The sequence below is a fragment of the Chlorocebus sabaeus genome, chromosome 11 (assembly GCF_047675955.1).
Source record: "Chlorocebus sabaeus isolate Y175 chromosome 11, mChlSab1.0.hap1, whole genome shotgun sequence".
Taxonomy (NCBI): Eukaryota; Metazoa; Chordata; class Mammalia; order Primates; family Cercopithecidae; genus Chlorocebus; species Chlorocebus sabaeus.
The window spans coordinates 119370936-119395185 of record NC_132914.1 but is presented as its reverse complement, the minus strand read 5'-3'; the positions used below and the strand labels follow the sequence as shown (position 1 = coordinate 119395185).

The window sequence follows — 24250 nt, the reverse complement described above, 5'->3', positions numbered from 1 at the left end:
CAGGTGATCTGCCCGTCTCAGCCTCCCAAAGTGCTAAGATTACAAGTGTGAGCCACCGCGCCCGGCCTACTCCACAATTTCCCACAAAGAGAATCATATAGTATTTGTCCTCTTACGTCTGACTTCTTCCCTTTTTCAAGGTTCATCCATGTTGCAGTGTGTGTCAGTGCGTATTCCTTCTGACAGCTGAGTAACATTCCATCGTATGGGTAGATCACATTTTGTTATTCATTCATCACTTCAAGTACACTTGGGTAGTTGCCACATTTGGCCATGGTGAACAATGCTGCTTCCAACATTTACCTACAAGTATCCCTGTTTTTATTTATTATTATTATTGAGATGGAGTTTCACTCTTGTTGCCCAGGCTGGAGTGCAGTGGTGTGCTCTCGGCTCCCTGCAACCTCCGTCTCCTGGGTTCAAGCGATTCTCCTACCTCACCTCGTGATCAGCCTGCCTCGGCCTCCTGAAGTGCTGGGAACAGGCGTGAGCCACCATGCCTGGCCTACTTTTTTTTTTTTTTAAGATAGATTCTCGCTCTGTTGCCTAGGCTGGGGTGCAGTAGCATGATCTCGACTCAGTGCAACCTCCATCTCCTGGGTTCAAGTGATTCTCCTGCCTCAGCCTCTCGAGTAGCTGGGATTACAGGTGCCTGCCACCACATGTGACTAACTTTTGAATTTTTTTTTTTTTTTTTGAGGCAGAGTCTCGCTCTGTCGCCCAGGCTGGAGTGCAGTGGCCGGATCTCAGCTCACTGCAAGCTCCGCCTCCCGGGTTCACGCCATTCTCCTGCCTCAGCCTCCCGAGTAGCTGGGACTACAGGCGCCCGCCACCTCGCCCGGCTAGATTTTTGTATTTTTTTAGTAGAGACGGGGTTTCACCGGGTTAGCCAGGATGGTCTTGATCTCCTGACCTCGTGATCCGCCCGTCTCGGCCTCCCAAAGTGCTGGGATTACAGGCTTGAGCCACCGCGCCCGGCCTAACTTTTGAATTTTTAGACAGATGGGGTTTCACTATGTTAGCCAGGCTGATTTCAAGCTCCTGACCTCAGGTGATCCACCCTCCCAAAGTGCTGGGATTAACAGGCATGAGCCATCGCGCCTGGCCCATTTCTCTTTTTTTAAATTTTAATTTTAATTAATTTTTTTATTTTGAGACAAGGTCTCACTCTGTCACCCAGGATGGAGTGCAGTAGTGCAATGATGGTTCACTGAATTTCAGCCTTGACCTCCCAGGCTCAAGTGATCCTCCCACCACAGACTTCCAAGTAGCTGGGACTACAGGTGTGTGCCACCACACCCAGCTGATTTTTGTACTTTTTTGTAGAGACAGGGTTTCGCCAAGTTGCACCATCTGGTCTCAAACTCCTGGGCTCAAGCAATCCACCTGCCTCGGCCTCCCAAAGTGCTGGGATTACAGGCGTGAGCTACCACGCCTGGCCCTGGATATTTCATTTGTATGAGCCCACACAACATGTGACCTTCTGTGTCTGACTCCTCTCACTCAGCATAATGGTTTTGAGGGTCTTCCACCTTGTAGTACATATCAGCATTTCATTCCTTTGTATGGTTGAATAACGTTATTCAACACTGTTTTATAACTTTCAGTATAATACTGAGTGTACTTCCTTGGTTGAATTTATTCCTAAGTATTTTGTCTTCATTGATGCTATTGAAAATGAAACTGTTTTCTTAATTTCATTTTTGGGCTATTTCTTGCCAGTGTACAGAAAGACAGCTGATTGTTGCATACTGATCCCATGTCCTGCAACCTTGCTGATCACATTCACTCGCTCTAAAGAGTTTGTGTGCATCCTTTAGGGCTTTCTATGCATACCATCGTATCATCTGCAAATGATTTTCCTTCTTTCCAATCTGAAGGCCTTGTATTTCTTTTTCTTCCTTTCTTTTCTTTTTTTGAGACGAAGTTTAGCTCTTGTCACTCAGGCTGGAATGTAATGGCGTGATCTCAGCTCACTGCAACCTCTGCCTCCCCGGTTCAAGCGATTCTCCGCCTCAGCCTTCTGAGTAGCTGGGATTACAGATGTCCATCACCACACACACCCAGCTAATTTTTTTTTTTTTTTTTTTTTTTTTTTTTTTTTTTTTTAGTAGAGATGGGGTTTCACCATGTTGGCCAGGCAGGTCTTGAACTCCTGACTTCGGGTGATCCACCCACCTTAGTCTCCCAAAGTGTTGGGATTACAGATGTGAGCCACTATGTCCTGCCTCTTGTTGTTGTTGTTGTTGTTGTTGCTGTTGTTTGTTTTTGAGATGGAGGTTTGCTCTTGTTGCCCAGGTTGGAGTGCAGTGGCGCGATCTTGACTCACTGCAATCTCTGCCTCCCAGGTTCAATAGATTCTCTTGCCTCAGCCTCCCAAGTAGCTGGGACTACAGGCATGCACCACCACACCCAGCTAATTTTGTTTATTTTTTGTAGAGACGAGGTCTCACTGTTGCCCAGTCTTGGTCTGGAACTCCTGGGCTCAAGTGACTGCCCACCTCGGCCTCCTAAAATGCTGGGATTATAGGCGTGAGCCACTGTGCCTGGCCAAGTCTTGTATTTTCTGTTTTGCCCAATTGCCCTAACCAGAACCTTCAGGACAGTACTGCTATTGACAATATTGAAGGGGAAGGAGCAGACGTCCACTTCTTGTTCCTGATCTTAGGGGCAAGCATCAGTCTCTCACATTAAACATGATGTTAGCTGTGGACTTTTTGTAGATGCTCTTCATCAGGCTGGGGAAGTTTTATTCCATCTACTCCTGGTTTGTTAAATGTTATATTGAAAGGTAAAACTGTTTTCTCATGTGTAAAATAAGGACAACAATATCTATATGGAGAGTTTTTTGAGGTTGAAAATGGGATAACATAAGACTGGGTGCAGTGGCTCACGCCTGGGGTATATCTGATATAACCCCGTAAGCCTCAATTTCCTTATCTCTAACATGGGTATTATAAAGCATCTACCTCCTAGGGCTCACATGGCAGGCAGTGGTAGATGTGATTTAAATTGCGAGATTACTAAGTGCCTGGGACATAGAAGCTGTGTGCTATGATAGATGACAGATAAAATGAGATGTGGTCCTTGTCCTGAAAAAGGAGAGATAAAATGTGGTACTGACAGCTACATTGCATGTGATATCAGCAGCAGAAATGGAACATTGGTGTTGGTTCCGGGGGCACAGCAGGGCGGGCCAGGCCAGGTCACAGTGGAGAGAGAGCGCCGGGCCTTCCAGGGAGGGAAATGCACAGCGGCACGAGGGAAGAAGTGTGGGGTACGGTTGAGTAGCCACAGGGAGCTCCTCTTGCTGGGACCTGGGCTGTGTAATTGTAATCGGGAAGCAATGGGACTGAACTTACTGTTGCACTGAATGCTGAGTAATGGACAGGGGTGGGGGGACTTATTTTAGAAGATTTATAAATTGAAGTGGTCCTGCTGAGGGCAGGTGTGGAGGGAGGCAGAGTTTTGAAACAGGAATGGGAGCTGGACATGGTGGCTCACACCTGTAATCCTAGCACTTTGGGTGGCCGAGGCAAGCGGATCACCTGAGGTCAGGAGTTCAAGACAAACCTGGCCAACATGGTAAAACCCCGTCTCTACTAAAAATACAAAAAAAAAAAAAAAAAAAAAAAAATTAAATGGGCATAGCAGCTCATGCCTGTAATCCCAGCTACCCGGGAGGCTGAGGCAGGAGAATCACTGGAACCCAAGAGGTGGAAGTTGTGGTGACTCGAGATTATGCCACTACACTCCAGCCTGGGCAACAAGACCGAAACTCTGTCTCAAATAAAAAAAAAAAAAGAAGTCAGGCGCAGTGGCTCACGCCTCTAATCCTAGCACTTTGGGAGGCCGAGAAGGGTGGATCAGGAGTTTGGGACCAGCCTGGTCAACATGGTGAAATCCTGTCTCTACTAAAAAAATACAAAAATTAGCCGGAAATCGCTTGAACCCGGGAGGCGGAGGTTGCAGTAAGCCGAGATCGTGCCACTGCACTCTAGCCTGGGCAACAGAGCAAGACTCCATCTCAAAAAAAAAAAGAAAAGAAGAAAAGAAAAAGGAGTGGGGAAAGGCCGGGTATGGTGGTTCATGCGTGTAATCCCAGTGCTTTTAGAGGCTGAGGTGGGTGGGCTGATTGAGCTCAGGAGTTTGAGACCAGCCTGAGCAACAAAGGAAGACCCCATCTCTACAAAAAAAAGAAAAAAGAAAAAGGGATGTGTGTTAGAAAGCAGGATGATGTTTCCTGATCTTTTTTGATCAGCGCTAGGAGAGTTCTGTTAGGAGGTAACTGAATTCTGACTTATACCAGCTATGTGCACGGCATGGGATGGGACCACAGGTAGCAACATTTTGGAGAAAGAATTCACCACCCAAAATTCGATGAATGGGAAGGGCAGGCAGGCTGCTGTGAAGAGAGAAAACTCAGAAATGCTGCCAGGGTGTTACTGACTGAGCCGGACAGTCTTCACATGAACTGAGACATTTTGTCAGGAATGGGGAAACAGAGATGAAGAATAAGGAAAATTGCAGCTGGGCGCGGTGGCTCATGCCTGTAATCCCAGCACTTTGGGAGGCCGAGGTGGGCGGATCACGAGGTCAGGAGTTGGAGACCAGCCTGGCCAGCACAGTGAAACCCGGTCTCTAACAACAAAATATAAAAAATTAGCCAGGCATGGTGGCATGCATCTGTAATCCCAGCTACTTGGGAGGCTGAGGCAGAAGAATTGCTTGAACCAGGGAGGTGGAGCTTGCAGTGAGCCGAGATCACGCCACTGCACTCCAGCCCGGGTGACAGAGCAAGACTCCATCAAGAAAAAAAAAAAAAAAAAAAGAAAAGAAAAGAAAAGAAAAGTTGCTGCTGGGCCAGGCGCAGTGGCTTATGCCTGTAATCCCAGCACTTTGGGATCAAGGTCAAGAGATCGAGACCATCCTGGCCAACATGGTGAAACCCCATCTCCACTAAAAATACAAAAATTAGCTGGGTGTGGTGGCACACACCTGTAATCCCAGCTACTTGGGAGGCTGAGGCAGGAGAATCACTTGAACCTGGGAGGTGGGGGTTGCAGTGAGCCAAGATCACGCTACTAGACTTCAGCCTGGTGACAGAGTGAGACTCCGTCTCAAAAAGAAAAAGAAAAGTTGCTGCCTTTATAGGTGCTGACTACAAACTCAGCAAATTTGATTCTTCCAAGAATCCATGGGAGAGGTGTGATTATTATCCACACTTCATAGAAGACTTCCAGGCACAGGACAGTTGTCACCCAGGCAGTCACTCAGGACCCATATTGAGACTAGCACTTCACAATGAGGACTCTGGATTTCATTCTAAATGTAATGGGAAGCCGTTGGAAGTTGAAGCAGCATCTTTTAAAAAGACCATTCCAGCTATATAGAGAATTGACTGAAAGCAGCAAGAGGCAAAACACAGGCCAGGCGGGGTGGTTGACTTCTGTAATCCCAGCACTTTGGGAGGCCAAGCTGGGCATATCACTTGAGGTCAGGAGTTCAAGACCAGCCTGGCCAATATGGCAAAACCCCATCTCTACTAATAGTACAAAAATTAGCCAGGCACGGTGGCATATGCCTGTAATCCCAGATACTCAGGAGGCTGAGGCACGAAAATCGCTTGAACTTGGGAAGTGGAGGTTGCTGTGAGCCAAGATTGTGCCATTGCACTGCAGCCTGGGTGAGAAAGTGAAACTGTGTCTCAAAACAACATCAATAACAACAACAACAACATGAATATTCAAGTTGTCCAGGCAAGAGGGTTATTGTGATGGCAGTGGGGATGGGGAAAGGTGGCTGGGTCTGTGATTACAGATGCTCCTGGACTTACAATGGGGTCACGTCCCAATAAACCCACTGTAAGTTGAAAATGTTAAGTAAAAAATGCATTTAATACACCTAACCTCCTGATCATAGCTCAGCCCAGCCTGCCTTAAAAGGGCTGGGAACACTCACAGCAGCCTACAGTTGGGCAAAAGCGCCTGGCAGCCCAGGATGCAGGAGTGTTGGCTGTCTGCCCTCATTCAGCTCACCACCACTGCCCAGCACCACGAAGAGATCATACGGCATGTCACTAGCCTGGAAGAAGATCAAAATTCGACATCTTAAGTACAGTTTCTACTGAGTCTGTATTGCTTTTACACCATCCTAAAATCAAAAAATCCTAAATCGCCAGGTGTGGTGGCTCACGCCTATAATCCTAGCACTTTGGGAGGCCAAGGCAGGTGGATCACTTGAGGTCAGGAATTCAAGACCAGCCTGGCCACTATGGTGAAACCCTGTCTCTACCAAAAATACAACATTTAGCCAGGCGTGGAGGCGGGCACCTGTACACCTGTAATCCGAGCTACCAGGGAGGCTGAGGCAGGAGAATCGCTTGAACCCAGGAGGTGGAGGTTGCAGTGAGCTCACATAACGCCACTGCACTACAGCCTGGGCTACAGAGCGAGACTCCGTCTCAAAAAAAAAGGAATCCTAAGTTAGGGCTGTCTGTATTTCGGAGGTGTTATTGGCGAGACTTGCTAATAGGCTGAATGTGGGAAGAGAGGGAAAGGAAGACGTCAGGGTGAAGTCTGAGTTTCCGGCTGAAGCAGTTGGGGAGACGCCAGTGCCGTTTATTGGCATGCAGAATGTTTGCGGAGGAACAAGTTTTGGGCACAGAGATGGAAAGTAAGGTAAGTTAGAGGTAGAGAGACTTGAGAAAGAGAAACTTGTGAATGGAGAGGAATGAGTCGATGAAAAAGGGAGAAAAATGCAAGTGACAGAAGAGATAACTGACAAGAGCAAGCCCCAGGGGATAGCAAAGGGAATGGTCCAGGAAAAGACAAAACCTCTGCAGATGTGAGATTTGGCCGCTGTTTCTGTGAAGTCTGCCCTTCCCTAAAGGGCTGTGCATGGGAGCCCTGCCTTCTACCTCCTCGGCCTGCCCCCAACCCCTTTGCTGGTGGATCTCTGTTCAGAAGCCACCTGCCACACCGATCGCAGGTATCAACAAAGATTTTAATGCATTCACAATAAAGTCACTGTTGTATTCTCTGAGCCTCATTAAAATACAACCTTCAGTACACACATCTGGTTTTTATTTTTTTTTTTTTTTTTTGAGGCAGAGTCTCGCTTTGACGCCCAGACTGGAATGTAGTAGCACATCTCAGCTCACTGCAACCTTCACCTCCAGTTTCAAGCAACTCTGCCGCCTCAGCACCCTAAGTAGCTGGGATGACAGGCACCTGCCACCATGCCCAGCTACTGTTTTTTTTTTTTTTTTTTTTTTTTTTTTTGAGAGTTTCACTCTTTTTGCCCAGGCTGGAGTGCAATGGCGCGATCTCGGCTCATGGCAACCTCTGCTTCCCGGGTTCAAGCGATTCTCCTGCCTCAGCCCCCCGAGTAGCTGGGATTACAGGCGTGTGCCACCACCCCAGCTAATTTTGTATTTTTAGTAGAGATGGGGTTTCACCGTGGTCTTGATCTCCTGACCTCGTGATCCACCCGCCTTGGCCACCCAAAGTGCTGGGATTACAGGTGTGAGCCACCGCGCCCAGCCCTTTTTTTTTTTTTTTTTTTTTATGGAGTCTCACTCTGTTGCCCAGAATGGAGTGCAGTGGCATGGTGTTGGCTCACTGCAACCTCTGCCTCCTGGGTTCAAGTGATCCTCCCACCCCAGCCTCCCAAGTATCTGGGATTATTAAATGTGTGCCACCACGCCTGGCTAATTTGTGGGTTTTTATTTTTTTTAAGGCAGATTCTCACTGTCACTCAGGCTTGAGTGCAGTGACATGATCTTGGCTCACTGCAACCTCTGCTGCCCAGGTTCAAGTGATTCTACTGCCTCAACCTCCTGAGTAGCTGAGATTACAGGCACTTGCCACTGCGCCCAGCTAATTTTTGTATTTTTAGTAGAGACGTGGTTTCACCATATTGGTCAGGCTGGTCTTGAACTCCTGACCTCATGATCCACCTGCCTCAGCCTCCCAAAGTGCTGGGATTACAGGCATGAGCCACCGTGCCTGGACTTTTTTGTTTTTTGAGAGGGAGTCTCACTCCGTCGCTAGGCTGGAGTGCAGTGGCTCAATCTTGGGTCACTGCAACCTCCACTTCTGGGGTTCAAGCAATTCTCCTGCCTCAGCTTCCTGAGTAGCTGGGACTACAGGCGCCTGCCACCATACCTGACTAATTTTTTTGTATTTTTAGTAGAGATAGGGTTTCACCATGCTGGCCAGGCTGGTCTCAAACTCCTGACTTCAAGTGATCTGCCAGCCTTGGCCTCCCGAAGTGCTGGTATTATAGGCATGAGCCACTGCGCCAGGCCAGTACCCACATTTTGGTCAAAGGAGAATAAAAAAGGAAGAGTTGGGTAAATACACAGCAAGTATTAGGGAAAGGAGGGACAGAAACTAGAGAAATTTACACAGATCTCAGTACATACAGGAAAGTTGACACAGCGTCACTATAGTCCACTGATGGTGGCGCTGGGAACTTGGGAGACACCAACACGTTGGAATCAGGGCTGTGGGACAGGTGATGGGGGCAGGTGGGGAGGACCGCTAACCCCTGATCACTCAGGCCCCATCCCCAATACAAAATTGTAATGGAACCAACCAGCTCTGTTCAGTACTTCCCCCAGGAGTGAAAATCAGTCAGACTAGATGAAGAGATTAGACTGCTCACTGCACCAAGCCCTTAAGGCAGGAAAGCAGACTGTTATCTTAAAAAGCTTTTCCCCTCTCTACACAATAAGGGTTTTCTAGCTAATGACTTTCAGTGAAACAGAAAATCTGATCAATCAGAATGCCCCATTCCCCAGGTTTCTCATTAACTGTGATTTTGTTGCTTTTCACAAAGCCTTTGGGAACTTTTAAATGACCAACTTTGCAGGTATATACGCAGTTCTGGAAATCGTACTAAAAAGCATACTTAAGGCCGGGTGCGGTGGCTCATGCCTGTAATCCCAGCACTGTGGAAGGCCGAGGTGGGTGGATCACTTGAGGCCAGGACTTTGAGACCAGGCTGGCCAACATGGTGAAATTCTGTCCTACTAAAAATATAAAAATCAGCCCGGCCTGGTGGCAGGCACCTGTAGTCCCAGCTACTCGAGAGGAGGGGGTACGAGAATTGCTTGAACCCAGGAAGGCAGAGGTTTTAGTGAGCTGAGACTGCACCATTGTACTCCAGCCTGGGCAACAGAGTGAGACCCTGTCTTAAAAAATAAGAAAAAAAAGAAAAAAAAAAAAAAAAAAGGCATACTTAACAGATGAAATCCATATGGTGTCTGGAACGTGCTTCAAAATAATGGAGGTGGGCGTGAGGTCTCAGAAGAAAACAAAATCGGCCCGGAGTTGATCATTGTTAAAGTAGATGATGGGCATTCATTATGACGAAGGAGCTCATTATACTATTCTCCATTTCTGTGTGTACTGGAGATTTTCTGAACTAAAAAGGTAAAAAGTACACGCATTAAACTTCAGGATAAGTTCAATCACACCACTCTATACAAGTCTAATTTCAGATCTTTACCAAAAATAAAGGAAACCATGTTCTACAGAATCGAGTCCACATCAAGATGAAATGCTTTTTACGCCATTTAGAGATTAGTCTTATAGCTACAATTACTCAAGTTGAAGTTTTGAAATTACCTACGCAGTCTTCAGTGTCAACGCCTACTGTCGCTCAACCCTGCCCCTCTGATCCCCTTTCCTCCCCTGCCCCACCAGTTCCCAGAGCTGTGGGCAGAGGCAGCTGGAGTGGGGTGAGTTCGGGGAGGGTTTGTCCCCTGGCTGTCTGGATATCTGCTTCCTGCCAGGTCTGTGCGAGGTACGGGGGCACCAGGCCCTGGTCCCGGTGAGCTCGGAATCTGGTGGGGAAGAGAAACTGAGTAATTTAACATGATCGGGGTCCTGAGAGCCGCTCCGAGACTCCATGTGTGTGTGCACCTGTGCGGCGGGGAGGGCATACAAAGGCTGGTTTCTGAGGATTTGATGTTTAAAGAAAGACCTGAAGGAAAACAGTAGAGATGGAGAAGGGCTTGGAGAGAGGAGACAGGCCTTGGGAAAACTGTAAAGAGCAAAACCAAACCAAACCTGGTGTGTTCAGAAAACGAAAAAACAGCACAGAAAGCAGGGGAAGGGCTTCCATGAGGGCCCAGGACTTTATCTGGAAAGCACTGGAAGGATTGAAGAGCGACCTGGCTAGACTTGGGGTTTTGAAAGCTCGTGCTGTGATGTGGAGGACAGATGAGGTCACTACTTGAGCTGCTTAGGCAATGGCGTGGCTTGGACGGCGGGGGATGGCAGTGGGGATGGAGAAAAGCGGATGATGTATTTAGAAGAAACTGAGAAGAGAAACTTGGCAGGACTTGGTATTGGGAGGGGTGAGAAAGGACATCAGGGATAACTCTCTGGATTTGGGCTTGGTGAGTGGTGGATGGAGAGGCCACTTACAAGATGGAAAAGCCCTGTTAGGCTTCTCTGACCCATGTGGCCTTGCTACCTCAGATATGACTCTGGTTGCTCTGTAAAGGGAATTAACCACGCCACCACCTTGAGAACTGTGCAGAGCTGTACACGCCCCTGCAGCAGCCGCAAACGTTAAGCCTGAGCAGGGCCCAGTGCACATCAAGGAACGGGACTCCAGGGCACCGGCCTGGCTCCCTCCGGATCCTGCTCCTGTCGCTGCTACTCCCTCCCCAACCCAAAAGAAAACTCGGCTTTCTCCTCCAATCACGTCTCTACCATCTTTTAGGATCCCAGGTAGGTATGGAGCTGTGCTCAAAACATTAACACAGACACTTGTGGCTGAGCTCAGTGGAAACCGAGTTTCTTCTAGCCCAAATAAGTCTGTGAGGCGTTCACCTTTCTCTCCAGGACCCCCGGTTCTCAAGGCCCAGGCTTGCTTTGTGTCTCCTCAGGGGAGGCGTGGAGGTTTGATCAGACAAGAGCTTGTGTATCAACCCACTGCATTCTACATCGAGATCCAGATCTGGGCAGTCATCTCGTGAATCAACCCCACGGCTCCGTGCGGGGCTGGCTCTTCTTGCTGGGTCACCCTGTCCAGGCACAAGGGGCCAGATGGGTGGGTGTGGGGCCCAGGAAAATGGCAGAGAAAAGCTTCTACATGAAACAGAGATGAGCCAAACCTTCTCAGCACCTGAACAAAGGGACATTTCTACTGGTCAGTTTTCTAGTCTTTCCCATCTCTGGTATTGAGTCAATAATAAGCAGGGGAACCACAGTGCCTGGAGGCTCCCATTGTGACTGAGGATCTTGCAGAGCTGGGCCAGTGCTGGCTGTGCTGATGACTGCTCTCTCTAAGCACAGAGCTCCACGGGCTACTGAACACGCAGACACACGTGATTTCACGTGAAACTGTCAAGTGTGCAGGCCTGGTGCTATTTGCCCAAGTCCTGGATGAGGAAATGAGAGGTCTACAGGGGCACCAGTGAGCTCTGTCCACCTGGGTGCGGCCTGGAGCAGTGGCCTGCCTCACTAGCCCCTGCTGAGGAAACAGGCAGAACCTGCCACACTGGGCCTTTCTCATCAGCCTTTGCAGGGAGGCCCGTCTTTAGGAGCACTGACTTTCTGGACACACCTCCAGAATCGCCCTCCCACCCTGGGCCTCTTCCCCACCCGATGCCTCCATCCCAGGCTGATCACACCTCCTGAGATTAGAAGGAGTGAGCTGGCCAAGGGCATCGCTGTGCTCAGATCTCTTCATTTTCCCATCTCTCCCACTGCGTAACAGGATAGTATTTAAGGCCACACATCACAGGCTTTTCAAAAAAAATAAGATTTCTTTATTGTCTTGGATGCAAATATAGTTTTAAAAATGCATTGTAGTGTTGAATACAGCTGGTGGAAACGTGCTTCTTGACAGCAGAGCATCAGAGGGGCGTACTCAGGGTGACGTGGGCCAGAGGGGGCCTCTGGCCAAACCAGACTCTTCTCTGGTTTGTTCTTCAGACCACGAGGTGGAACTGTCTCCTCAGAGGAGCCCTGCCACAATCACCAAAGCTCACACCAGAAAAAACCGCCATTTACACAACAAACTGAACCTAAAAAAGGAACAGAACATGGTGCTTCCGCTGTGAACAAAATCAGCAAGCGAACCCGCTTTCCTTTCCTGGGCTGTTCGAAAAAGATTCAGCTGGAGAAACGGGGGCACTGTGGGCGACCCGTGGGGGGCGGCGTGGAGCTGTGGGGCCCGGGCTGAGCCCTTCCTGCCTTTTAACTGCAGGATGTAAACTCTATGGAAATGTACAGAATTTCAGTTTCTCCCAACCCTCCACAACCTCAACTCTTGAGACCACCAAATAACTGTTAGGAAACACAGAAGAGTCCTTCAAATGAGCTACACCCGGGTTCAGAGAGCAGAACCAACAGTGTGACTGGGGCATGGAGGTAAATTCTGACACATGATTGGAGGGGGATTTCACAAAAACAAAATTCCATGAAGTAAACACGGACACGCAAGCTTGTGCAAGTGCACACACGCATGCGCACTCTCTCTCTCACACACACACACACACACACACACACAGCGTCAACATTCAACGTGAAGAGTTCCCTTTTCTTTCTCGAAGGTTGATTTTTTGCAAGCCCTGACAAGCAAAGAGTCCCACGCGGTGGCCAGGGCGGGCCAAGACCTCAGAATGAAAAGCCCACAGCTGCTCTGTTCTCACCCACTCTGGAGGCCAGCCCTGGTACAGGCATGGGGGTGGGGGTCCTAAAACGCTTTGTCAGCGTTCCTGGAGCCCTGGTCAAGCTTCCCATGTGCCCCATGTATGTCCCTCACATCACAAAAACCTGTCCAGCCGCCCAAGGCCACGGAGTCCACCGAATGCCACAAACATGCTGCTGAGCCTCAAAGCTCTTCAACCTCCCACCTTGCTGTCCCCTCTCCCGACAGGTGTGCAGACAAGGTAAAATCCTCCAAAGCAGAGATGTCGAGGGCCCGGAGCCACACGCCACATCCCCGTACATCTGTGGCGCCCTGGCCGGCCACCACTGCACACGCTGCCTGCCTGGATCATGCTGTCCAGCTCTCCTTTCCCTTTCCCAAGGAAACGCTGGGCCAAGCTGAGCTCCAAAACGGGTGGGTTCCTCTGGGGCCAGGGAGCAGGTGTCGAGGGAAAGGCCACTTTCCCATCAGAGGGAAAAGAGAAAGGCTCAACTCACACCCAGGGTGCCTGCTAGGAGGCCTCAGGCAGGCCAGGCAGGAGCCAGGCGACAAAGGAAAGGGACAGCTGAGGGCCAACAGGGGTGATGAGAGGGGCCCTCCAAGCCTTCCCACGTCAGAGCCAGGGTAAGGAAAGAGCTGGATTAAAGCAAAGTCCATCTGCCAGTGCAGAATCAGGCCCGCAGCACCCCAAATCCCCCACACACAGGGGTCCACTGGCCCAGGACAGGCCCAGCTCCACTCCCACGAGTTCTGAGAGCATAATGTCCTGTCCAGTAGACAAGACCTCACCATCTTGAAAACTTGAACCTGCCACCTCAGGTTCACCCAGAGGCCAGCTAGGGCCTTGCAGGAAGGGGCCTTGCCAGTTCCCGGCTACAGCTCCCCTCTCTGAGAGAGACCCTTACCTGTACTCCAGCTGCCGGCAGGGCCAGTCACAGCTCCGCACAGAGATGAGGTGGGTGTGTGAGCCCCCCACCCCAGCAACAGAAAGAGGTGCCGCATGCCACTGTGCCACTTTACCTGGGCAGGGACGGGGGCGTGATGCCCTCCAAGAATCCAAATTTCCATCCCTCTTAGCCACAGCAGAGAAACCTTGGGATTGACTTCTAGAAAAGGGAGTGTGGTCAGGGCCCATAGGCAAGAAATGGGAGGGCTGGCTGACCACTGACCCCACTCCCCTGGCCGACAGCTCTGGGACCATGTGCAGCACTGGGGGGCCTGCTGCTTTCCAGCCCCTTCCCCTCAACCAAACCCAATGTTGTCACCAGCACCAATGGCCAGCACTGCCGCTGCTTCCTGCAGTAAAATCCTCCAAAGTAGAGACGTCCTAAGTAGGTGGCAGCCAGCCCACCCAGGGTGCCGGACGCTGTGTGGCCTGCCGGCCTACTCCAGGAAAGGCCCTCAGGAGCGCCTGCCCTGCTCTGGGGTCTCCCACCCACCACGGAAGGCAGCAGTGCAGGGTAGGGGCTGACAGCACAGGGCGATTTCTCAGAAACCCGCCAGGGATTCCAGCAGGACTTCTGGTTTTTCTTTTTGGATTTTCTATTTTTTTCTTTTTTTTTTTTGAGATAGGGTTTCGCTCTATCACCCAGGCTGGAGTGCAGTGGTGCAATCTCAGCTCACTGCAACCTCCACCTCCCAGGTTCAAGTGATTCTCCTGACTCAGCCTCCCCAGTACCTGGGATTACAGGCGTGCATCACCACACCCGGCTAATGTTTTGTATTTTTAGAAGAGACAGCGTTTCACCATGTTGGTCAGGCTGGTTGTGAACTCCGGACCGACCTCAGGTGATCCACCCACTTTGGCCTCCCAAAGGGCTCAGATTACAGGTGTGAGTCACCGCATTCAGCCTCTGTTTTCTTTTATTTAGAGGCAGGGTTTTACTCTGTCAGTCCAGGCTGGAGTACAGTGTGGCATGATCATAGCTCACTGCAACTTCTAGGCTCAAGTAATCCTCCAGCCTCAGCCCCAAGTAGCTGGGACCACAGGCACTCACTGACACACCCACCCGGCTAATTTAAATTTTGTTTTGTAGAGACAGGATCTTGTTATGTTGCTAGGGTTGGTCTCCAACTCCTGAGCTCAAGTGATCCTCCAGCCTCAGCCTCCCAAAGTGCTGGAATCACAGGCAGGAGCCACCGCGCCCAGCCAAGATTGATTTTCTTACTCTCCAAAGCGTCAGCATTTTGAAATTTCTTTTATGAAAGTGGGGGCAAGAATCAGGGTGAAAATGAGTGTAAACAAAGCCCACCCTGAGGTCAGCTCCCACTGGAGGCGGCCAGCAGAGTGGCCTCAGATGTCCCTGCACCTGGCCCAGGAGCCCAGGACAGAGGTCAAATCTAGGCCCCTTGGTCTGGCTGGATTCATCAGGCAAGATTTGAAAACAAGGAAACCTCTAGAACAAGAAACAATCATGTCTGCAGCAGAGATACGGCACTGTGGCCCTATGGCCATGGCAATCGTGAGCACCAAGAGAATGAGTTACAGAAATATCTCCAATACAAAGACATGCATCTCCTGGACAGTGGACAGTCGCTGGGACACACACACACACACACATATCCTTCAAGGCTCACACAACCTAACAGCCTTAAATACCTGAAGAAACAGAATCATTAAGTCAGCAGAGGGAGAGGTAGGCCAAAGCAGCAGGAGGCCAATTTTATATCCCACGGAGTTTAAAAAGAATGAATCCCCAGCAAGGGGTGGGGAGAAAGCCACTGACTTAGGAGAGTTCTTGGCTCAGCCAACCTCTGCGGTTATCTACACGTTTTACAAAGGCACGGAAGTGGAGAGGGGCTGCACTCACGACCCTCCCCAGGGCCCACACAGCTGGACACGGTGGCCTCTTCCTTTTTCCCTTCTGGCCTTGGTGGAATTCCTACCACCGTGGCCTCTGCCTCTGGGACATTGCCTTCATGCTTATCCCTGGGTCAAGGATGGAGTCTGTTACCATTTCCCAGGGGAAATTCCAAGGACCAGCCCAGCCTCATTTTATGTTCACCCCAAAGGAAGGTGATCTGGAAAGCCTGTAAACACACGCTCTGAGTGGCTGAGTGGTGTCACCAAGCTGCTTTTGTGCAAGGCTGAAGCACAGATAAGGGGGCAGGCGGTTGGCCGGAGGCCTGAACTGGGGAGAGACCCCTGCAGGCCTGCAGGAGCCAGGGAGAACCTCCAACTGGATCTAAACTTTGGGGACAGCCCAGGGTGCCCCTCTTCACACGGCTCCCAGGCTCCCTCAAAGCCCTTCCCAGGCCCTGCAGGCAGAGAGGGAGGGTGAAGAGAGGCAGAGAGGGCAGAAGTCGCCTGAAAGCCTGGGCTCCGAACTCCTCAGCAGAGCTTTAAAGTGCATTCTTTCCACGAGGAGGTACCCTCAGCCGGGCTTCCTGAGTGCTGGAGAGAGTGCCTGCCCCTGCAGCTCCCTGCAGAGGTAGCCGGAGAAGGGCAAGGACTGAGGCTGGGCCAATCTCTTGCTGCAGGCTCAAAATGGCCCCTAGCCCAGCCACGCCTCCACCCAGCCCTGATCTGGGTAGATTCTTTGCTGTCTGATCTGAGAGATGCCTAGAGACAGCTCTGAGGGCTGACCACCGCAGAGTGCTGCTCGCCAACATTGTTTCCTTCTCCAAACACAAGGCAGGACAGACTTTTGAGTGTGAGGGCATCCTTGGTCTGAGAACTGTCCTCGTTTGGGGAACCCAGCTGAAAGACATCAGACAAGATGACAAGGCTGACAGCAGGACATGGAGTCTGATCTTTCGGACACTAGAACTTCAGGGTTCTAAGCTCCCACTGGACACGCTTGACCTGTCAACAGCTGCAGCTGGAGACAAGTAGAGAAGAATGGCAGAAGGGCCATGGTGGTGAGGTGACATCCGAGAAAGTCCTAGGCTGAGTCCCTGTGGATCCTGCAACGTCAGGTGGAGCTAAAACGGGACTGATGAAACACACCCAGCAGGGCCTCTCAGCCAGAGCAGCCACCGTGCATCACACACTTCCATTCTGGTCCTGTGTGTCCCACATCCACTGTTTCTGCACACATGTGTCCTGGAGGCTCTCTGAAGAAGGCACTTCCTCCTGGCAGCCTGCCATGCATAAGCCTGAATAGAAGCCCAAGTCCATCCACAAGGGCCAGGCATTGTCAAGAGTTGAGGGGAGAAAGAAAGATGCCTTCCGACTGCCCCACGGGCAGGCCAGAGAGTGGAGCAGGGCATCAGGCAGAGGCATGCATGTGGACAGGATGTGGCAGGAGGGACAAGGCTGGGCCTCAGGACAGGAGCAGGCCCTGTCACCCTCATCCCATCGCTTCCGCTCACTGGCGCTCACTGGCAGGCCACCAGCAGGGCAGGACCAGCACGGCCAGCACTTCCCTTTTGTCTGGGCTGCCCCAAGGGCAGAAGAGGTTGGTGACTGAGGTCACTGAGTGAGAGAGTTCACAGCAAGGGGTTCCCGAAGGCGGGCTATTGCTGTCAGCAGGCCCCGAACCTGCTTCAGACCTGAGCATGGCCTCCCGACGCCACGGTGGGCCAGCAGAGTTGGAGAGAGGCCCCAAGGCTGAGCGTCAGGAAGGGCTGGGGGGGCGCAGCCCACTCTCCATGAGCAGAGAAAGGTCTCCTGGCATCTCATGCGGCTGCATGCCAGCTAAGCAGCTAGGACTCTCCCAATCTTTTGCCGATCCTGGTGACAGCCTTGGATGCCTGCTCCGGCAGCTGTGCCGGGTCTGTGAGGATGGAGGTGGAGGTGCTCAGCTGCCGCAGCGTGTTCAACACCACTGCAAGACAGAACGGGTCAGACACGGGCAGTGACACAGAACCACCACACACCACACACCCGGTTTCGTACCTACAACCCATGTGGGAATGCTCAGACATGGGGCAAGTGGCAGCCACTCTGGACTGCAGGGAGGAGTGCTGGGGGCCTACGCCAAGACCTGGGCACTCACCCCTCTGCCTCCAGAAGCCTCCCCAAATCCTAGCAGGAGCTGCCATAGGCGGAGCATCCTATGCTGTTCCTGGTGCCACGGGGCTGCCAGCTGTTCTGATATTAAGCTTCTATAACCTTAACATACAGGATCATCTTTGCTTGTTATTACAAGAATTACACAAGAAAACACACCCGAAGGCACCTGATACAGGGCCTGGCAAATAGTGGGCACTCGATCCATGCAAGCTGAGTCTGAGCAGGCTGGGAGACATGGGAGGGCAGGAGCCTCCCGCCCCCACTGGACGCTCCTGACTGAGGGCCTCCTGGACAGCATTGTGCCCCTGCCCCGGCCCCACCTGGTTGCCTGCAGTGGAGTCTGGCAAACACTGTCCTCAGCCTGGGGCCGTCCTCCCTCCAGGACTAGCATGAAGCCCCTCACCCTGGCACTGCCCCACTCACTTGGCCTGAGGATGGGCAGGGAGCAGTGCTGGTCCAGCCAGGACAGCGCCGTTCGGTGCAGCTCCTCCAGGCTGCTGGTGGACACCATGCCCTTGAATGACTCAAACAGCGGCTTGATAATTATGCTGAACTGCAGTGTGTGGTTAAAGAAAAGGCAGGCACAGAGAAGGGCTGGGGACTGCAGACCTGAAGGTGGCCGGGCTGGCCTACTCCTTTCCCCCGGGGCTGGAAAGCACCTGCCCACAGAGAATGGATCACTGGGGAAAAGGGGGAGCGATCTCTAGGCAAGGTATGTCTTCTACTTCACGAAAACACTCTGCTCTAACTGTATCTGGACAACAGGGCCAAACACCAAGCGGGCAGGGGGCAGGGACACAGAAGGTCTCTAGTCTCGAACAGGTCCTAGCACAACCACGTGATCAAAATCGTTCTTACATACAGTGGCAGGAACATCAGAAGCACAGAACAGGTGGAAAGGGAGAAGCCAACCGGGCACGGTGGCTCACGCCTGTAATCCCAGCACTTTGGGAGGCTGAAGTGGGTGGATCACTTGAGGTCAGGAGTTTGAGACCAGCCTGGCCAACTTGGTGAAACCCTGTCTCTACTAATAATACAAAAATTAGCCGGGCGTGGTGGTGGGTGCCTATAATCCCAGCTACTTGGGAGGCTGAGGCAGGAGAATCACTTGAACCCAGGAAGCGGAGGTTGCAGTGAGCCGAGATTGTGCCACTGTACCCCAGCCTGGGCGACAGAGCAAGACTCTGTTCTCAAAAATAATAATAAAGGCAGGAGCCATCTGCCTGAAAGTGGTGTTTGCCTTCTGTGTTAAATGCAAAAATGCATGCCAGTCTCCTAGACCATCTTAGTGAAGGCCTGAGGCATGTTTCCTCTTGGACTTTGATCAGGACGGCGCCCACAGTTCCCCACGCCAGCCTGATGATGGGGAGTGTGCCATTTCATCAAAGAGGCTCCAATTCATTCCAGATGCCACCCAGCTCTATTAATGACGGGGATCAGGACCAGGGCAGGCAGTAAAACAGCAACACAGGGAATCAGAGCTGGAGGCTGTCACCTGTTCATTTAAAAACTGCCTCTTATGGCCGGGCATGGTGGCTCACACCTGTAATCCCAGCACTTTGGGAGACCAAGACCGGGGGGATCACCTGAGGTCAGGAGTTCGAGGCCAGCCTGGCCAAAATGGTGAAACCCCATCTCCATTAAAAATACAAAAACTAGCCGGTCATAGTAGCGTGAGCCTGTAGTTCCAGCTACTCAGGAGGATCACTTGAGTCTGGGAAGGTGAAGGCTGCAGTGAGCTGTAACTGCACCACTATACTCCAGCTTGGGTGACAGAGTGAGACCCTGTCTCAGGGGGAAAAAAGATACAAACAAAAACACCTGCCGCTTCCCGCACACACAGGTGCTGTGTCTGCCCTGCCTGACAGCTGCAACTGGGATTCTCTCCTCCTGCACGACCGTCACCTGTGACTGTCAGACCCAAGCCTCAATGCCACGGCCAACCCAACACATGTGCTGACTGTTTACTCAGAGGCAGAGCAGTGGCAGGGTGGGGAGTGACCAGGCAGGAACCACTCCCCGTAAGAGCTATGCTGCCACCTGGAAGGCCAAGTGCAGGGTGGCCTTGGCCCAAGAGCCCCCCGAGGTGGACAGAGGTGGACATGCTCCGTCAGGCTTCAGACTGGGCTCTGCCACTCGGTGGAGGGAGTCCTGGTTTCCGCCTGTCACAGCAGGGGTGGCACTCACCCTCCCTGTGACTTCAAGGACCAAGCTGGCTGCCAGGCTTTGTGGGACCACTCCTCCTTCCCCTGCACCTTCTGCAAGTGGCTCTAGCATTGTCCTGATTTCTTAAGGACCTAGAGAGCGAAGCCCACCGTTCTGCCTCCTTAGCCCTTCCTGCAAAGCACCCTGAAGCCCCATCAGCAGCTCCAGCCCACACAGCAGGCCAGGCCGGACCACTCTCTCCTGAGATAGACACTAGCACTGCCTGTCATGAGGAGCTTGCTGACAGGCATTTAAAGAGTCTTTCTAAAGTAACTACAGTGCCAAGGTCTGTGGCTTCAGTGCATTGGCTGAGGGCGGGGAAGAGCAAAAAGAAAACCCAAAGATACAATCCAGAACTTCCAATTCTGCAAGGTCCGGCTTTTCACGTATTCGTCAAACATGTCTCTCATGTGATCAAACTGGCGCCGGGTGACGGGGACTCCCGTGGCAGGGAGCAGCTGCTGGCAGGAGCTGAAATGACAGGAGCCGTGGGAGCTGTGGAGCAGCCAGTGGCCAATAAGGACCTTGGGACACAAGATGGACAGGGCTGGCCCAGTGCCGTGCTGCAGCCAGGCACAGAGAAGAGAGGTCTGTGGTAGGAGGGTGACAAACAGCAGAACTACTGCAGCAAAGAGGCATCGACCAGTGACGAGGCCACAGGGTCCCACCACCTCTGAGGCAGGCCCTGCGTGGGGTTGGGGTGCCTGGTTGGAGCCCCAAGGCCCAGAAGCTCACATGATGGTGGCATTGAGCTCCTCGATCTCCTCCCGAAGCCGCCGGGCCTCCTCCTGCATCTGGCTCCTCTCCTGCTGCAGCTTGGTGATGTACTCCACGGTCTTCTGCAGTGTGATGGCGTGACTGGTCTGCAGAAGGGGCAGGTGGCTGGAGGTGGCACCCACAGCCAGCAGGCCTGCCACCAGCAATGACCACGCAGGGAGCACGTCTTGCCAGCTCCCCTGCCCTGCCACGGCCCACACTCTTGGCAACTCACCAGCTTGGAATTGTTGGAGATGAGGCTGTTGAGCATGTCGAAGCACATCTTGATGTTGAAGCGCCTTTTCTGCTCAGCTGAGATGTGCTTCATCTGCCGGTTCTGCTGGAGAACCCGCTGGTCACTGAGACAGGCACATTGCAGGCACACTGCCCACCCCTCCTCACTCCCTACGCTGATGCTGGGTGCCCAAGGGCCAGGGCTAGAGAGCTACGTGGGAGGAGGGCATGACAAGAAGCTGAAGGCTCCAATGAGGAGCCGCAGGGACAAGACGGGGAACCATAGAAAACCTGCTCTGCAGAACGGAGCACAGCCAGGGCTGGGAACCGCAGGGCTGCACGGGTGCATCCCAGGTGCTGCAAGCCCCGCCTTCCCCACCCAGCCCAGCCTTGGTGGTGGCCACACCCTTCCTGCAACTGATGCGGTACCTGCCACACTACGTGGACTCAGCATTGGTTCCCGGGCTTGGGGCCCACCCAGAAGCCTCCAGCGGGCCCACCGTCCCCACAGGGCTGGTTTGTGGGATGGGGCAAGGAGAAGCCCATTTCTGATCCACCCCTGCCTGGGCAGCTCTGGCTGGGTCTGAGGTCTCCCTTCCAGACAGACACAGCTCCTTGATGTCCTTCTGCACTCCTCTCCCCTCCTCCCAAGGGAACCAAGACCCGAGAGAGACACGCGGTACCTTTAGTGCAGCCACATTTTTGGGGTCGGATTTCCCTGAGCAGTTGTTCTGGGGAGACTGAGGACTGGGGCTCTGCTCCGATGCACATGGAGAGGCCTGCCCTGAGTTTGGGCAGTCCCGACCTGGTAAGGACAGACTCCTCTGAGGGACGGGGGACGGAGCCCTGGCCCCTCAAAGCCACCAGGAGGCAGCCCAGGGTCTCTGCAGGGTTATGAGGCGCTCGCTGCTACCCATGTGCTGCACTTGGTCCTTTAAACTGCACACGTATGCTTCCTTAGATTTTTCTTATTCACTCCCCAGAAATTTTAAATTCATAACAACAACAAAAACACCCTTAACCCACAGAGAACACGATGGAGCCACCCTGTGTGACGTGTTCCAGTCACTGGTGTCATTTTAGGAGATATTTCGCAGGTGGGCTCCTTATTATTATCATATTTTTAAATTAAAAAACATTTTTTATAGAGCCAAGGTCTCACTATATTGTCCAGGCCGGTCTCAATCTCCTGGGCTCAAGCGATCCACCTGCCTCAGCCTCCCAAAGTGCTGGGATTAGAGGAGTGAGCAACCGCACTTGGCCCCAGGTGGACTCGGCCTTCTTGGCCCATCCCGCTTTACTGTAACAATTGCCTCAGCTTCCTTTCCTCTCTGTTGGATTATTTTCCCCAAACTCCCCGTGAAGCTGTACAGCAGGCTCTAAGTTCTGTGTTCTGAGACTCCGGAGACCAAGGCAATGGTTGGCCCTAACCTCTCCCTCGATTATTTGAGGGGCCTGACTCCCAACTCTCCTGTGTTTTTGTCTTTCCAGACTGAAGAGTCCTTATTCTCCAAAGCCTGTCCTTGGAAAAGGCCCCTGCTGGCCGAGCCCGCTAAGTCAGAGACTCTCCCTCATTCGTGTCTTCCTGAGGAGGGAGACAACTCTTCGCTCACAGAGTTCCAGGAGCAGCTACACCATGCTTTTGTTTGTTTAAAACGGAGTCTCGCTCTGCCGTCCAGGCTGGAGTGCAGTGACTCCATCTCAGCTCACTTCAACCGCCACCTCCTGGGTTCAAGTGATCCTCCCATCTCTGTCTCCTGAGTAGCTGGGACTACAGGTGCATGCCACTACGCCCTGTTGTTGTTGTTGTTGTTGTTATTATTATTATTATTAGGTAGGGACAAAAAAAAATTTATTTTTATTTTTCGCCATGTTGGTCGGGCTGGTCTTGAACTCCTGACCTCAAGTGATCCACCTGCCTTAGCCTCCCAAAGTGTTGGGTGTACAGGCATGAGCTACTGCACCCGGCCTACACCATGCTTTTATTTAAGAAAAGAGGCCATTTCCATTTCCCTTCCTGGCACGGCAGGCATTTGAGGGAAGGGGCCCCATCTGCTTACACCCTCTACCAGCAGCACAGCCTCAGGCAAACCATTCATCCCTGACCTGGCCTGCTGGCTCCTCAGATGTCCCTGGGCAAAATCAGTCCTGCTCTGACTGTCTCACCCCTGGATGGCCCAAGAGTGGGCATGGGGCACAGACCTGTAGTGCTGAGACCTGCTGGGGAAGGCCATGTTGGTGCCCAGATGAGGCTGGGTGGCTTCTGTGGCCACAGCAACCCCAGGCTGAAGTTCCCAGAGACAGGAACCCCAGGGCTCCTCAATCCCTTCTCTGGGTGAGAACAGCAGCTCAGTGCCAGGCCTTCGTGGGCAGTCAGCTGGGACTCCCTGAGCACACTGGTCACCTACACGGCCACGTGCCCATTACTTTTCCCCCTGCCAGTGCCACCACAGGTCATCCTGCCACCCACAGAGCATGTTCCCAGACTGTATTATTGGCAGGCTTACAAGACCTCACTGTGTGTTCTAAGCCCAGTCTCCATCCTGAGGACCCAGCAAGCGCCCCCCATGATCCACAGCAGGCCCAGTTACTTCCCTTGTGATGTCCCAACCATCCTGCTGAGTGAACACTCACTGGGCCCTGTGACAGTGACCTGGGGGCTGCCCCCATGCAGCTGGACCTGCTCGCCCTTCCCCAGGGGGTCTTGCGCTGTGCTCGGGAAGAGCCGGGAGATGGGGGCGGGCGGGCTGTTCGTGCCATGGCTGAGATCTGTCACCAGGATGCTGCTGTGGAACTCCGGGACCCCAGGAGCCTGCAGTGACATGGGAGAGAGGTCACCCCCGACTGCTGATGCACAGCAGGGCGGGACACCCGTCGTCTCAGGTGAGGGCTGCCCAAGAACAGGGTGCTCCGGGTAAGAAGGACACTGCGGGTCTGTCCAGGGCCCTCCTCACCCTGGCGATGGCAGCAGGTGCGATGACCACGTTGGACTGGGACACCGTGGAGGCCAATATCCCTTCTCTCTTCAGAGGCCCTGACGTCATGATCACCGCTTGTGGTTGGCCTGAAAAGGCAGCTGCCAGGACAAGGAGGAGGTTCAGGTGCAGCCCTGGGCCACAGGGCTTGGCCCACCCTGCAGAGACTGCCTCTCTGCCAGTGAGACAGCTTGTTTCCAACCGCAGGGGACAGGAAGATGAAGGCACCAAGGCACCTAAAACTTTGTGTGACTTCTTGAAGGAGATATGTTATAGAACCAGTAAAGAGATAGCCAGGACCATGTGTTTTCACACTGTAGGTTGTGACTAACTTTAAAAAAAGATAGAGAGGCTGGGTGCTGTGGCTCACACCTGTAATCCCAGAACTTTGGGAGGCCGAGGTGGGTGGATCACCTGAGGTCAGGGGTTCGAGATCAGCCTGGCCAAC

General features: G+C 52.4%; 1 protein-coding gene across 1 annotated transcript in view; it reads right to left on the bottom strand.

Moving 5' to 3' along the window:
- Positions 1-11768: 11768 nt before the first annotated feature.
- Positions 11769-24250, bottom strand: part of MLXIP (MLX interacting protein) — a 68457-nt gene continuing 55975 nt past the window's right edge. The window contains exons 10-17 of the mRNA XM_008005018.3: positions 23782-23903; positions 23462-23639; positions 21511-21632; positions 20829-20930; positions 20573-20700; positions 20185-20308; positions 18056-18185; positions 11769-17444 (exon numbers count right to left, since the gene is read on the bottom strand). Coding sequence (XP_008003209.1) covers positions 17323-17444; positions 18056-18185; positions 20185-20308; positions 20573-20700; positions 20829-20930; positions 21511-21632; positions 23462-23639; positions 23782-23903 — 1028 coding nt within the window. The 3' untranslated portion in view covers positions 11769-17322. The remainder of the gene's footprint in view (positions 17445-18055; positions 18186-20184; positions 20309-20572; positions 20701-20828; positions 20931-21510; positions 21633-23461; positions 23640-23781; positions 23904-24250) is intronic.